The sequence below is a fragment of the Malurus melanocephalus genome, unplaced genomic scaffold (genome assembly GCF_030028575.1).
Source record: "Malurus melanocephalus ecotype Western Australia unplaced genomic scaffold, MMel_1.1 scaffold_1450, whole genome shotgun sequence".
Lineage (NCBI taxonomy): Eukaryota > Metazoa > Chordata > Aves > Passeriformes > Maluridae > Malurus > Malurus melanocephalus.
The window spans coordinates 17,078-18,469 of NW_026624682.1; the positions used below are offsets into that span (position 1 = coordinate 17,078).

General features: G+C 68.9%; 1 protein-coding gene across 1 annotated transcript in view; it reads right to left on the reverse strand.

Annotated features, from left to right (window-relative positions):
- LOC130586995 (heat shock 70 kDa protein 12B-like) overlaps window positions 1-1,392 on the reverse strand; it is an 18,115-nt gene that overhangs the window by 2,262 nt on the left and 14,461 nt on the right. Inside the window, exons 6-7 of the mRNA XM_057387944.1 lie at window positions 951-1,371; window positions 17-120 (exon numbers count right to left, since the gene is read on the reverse strand). Coding sequence (XP_057243927.1) covers window positions 17-120; window positions 951-1,371 — 525 coding nt within the window. The remainder of the gene's footprint in view (window positions 1-16; window positions 121-950; window positions 1,372-1,392) is intronic.

A 1,392-nucleotide genomic window follows, 5' to 3' on the forward strand; every position in this document is an offset into this window, starting at 1 on the left:
TGTCCCCATGTCGCACCGATGTGCTGGATGATGTGGCCGATGGTGGGCTGGAACAGTTCGTTCATGGCCTCGGGTGACATCCGCAGCATCCCTTGCGACGACCACTTCACCAGGTTGACACTGGCGACAGCCAGGGGACCCGGGTGTCACCAGGGCGTCCCGCCTGCTCCTTCCCTGTCCCTCTGTCCCCCGCCAACCCCGTCCCCTTCTCTTGCCCTCTCTCCTCCCAAACGCCGCTCCCTCCGTGTCCCCGCGTCCCCGTGGTGTCCCCGCGATGTCCCCACACGGTGTCCCCGCGCTCCCGCTGTGTCCCCGCACCCCCGTGATGTCTCCGGATGGTGTCCCCGCACCCCCGTGGCGTTCCAGCACAGTGTCCCCACGCCCCTGCAATGTCCCCAGCCGGTGTCCCCGCACCCCGCTGTGTCCCCGGTGTCCCCACACCCCACGATGTCCCCGGACGATGTTCCTGCGCTTCCACGGTGTCCCGATGTCCCCGCGCCATCCCCGCACACTGTCCCCGTGTCCCCGCGGTGTCCCCGCGCAGTGTCCCCGCACCCTGAAATGTCCCCGCATGCTGTCCCTGTGCCCCCGGCGGTGTCCCCGCACCCTGAAATGTCCCCGTATGCTGTCCCCGCGCCCCCGGCGGTGTCCCTCCACCCCCGCAATGTCCCTACGCTCTGTCCCTTCGCCCCTGCGGTATCCCCGCGCCCCCGCGGTGTCCCCTCGTGCTGTCCCTGTACCCCGCAGTGTCCCCGCAAGGTGTCCCCGCACCCCTGCGATGTCTCCGGTTGGTACCTCTGCACCACCGCAGTGTCCCCACACCCCGTGGTGTCCCCACACGCTGTCCCCGCGCTGTCCCCGCACCCCGTGGTGTCCCCACACGCTGTCCCCGCGCTGTCCCCGCACCCCCGCGCTGTCCCCGCGCTGTCCCTGCGCTGTCCCCGGCTCACTTGCTCTTGCGCAGCGCGGTCTCCACGTTGTGCCCGCGGTGCTTGCGGTAGAAGTCGATGAAGGAGAAGGGCAGGGACACGTTGAGGGGGCTGCAGCGGCTCGGGGCGGCCGCGCGTTTCCGCGCCTCGAAGGCGATGCTCAGGTCCACCCAGGCCGCCGGACGCCGCGCCTTGAAGGTGGCGATGAAATCGTCGCCGAAGATGTGGCACAGCAGCTTCTCGAAGGCCAGGTCCACCCCCACGGCCCCGTAGGGACCCCCTGAGGGACGAGGTGGGGACACGTCAGGAGGTGGCCCCGTGGTGGCCGTGACACCTGTGGTCACATTCTCCCACGTCCCCGTGTCATTGTGTCTCCTGCATTCCCATGTCCCCCCTGTTCCCATGTCCCTGTGTCCCCGCATTCCTGTGTCATCACGTTTCCATGTCCCTGTGTCCCATATCC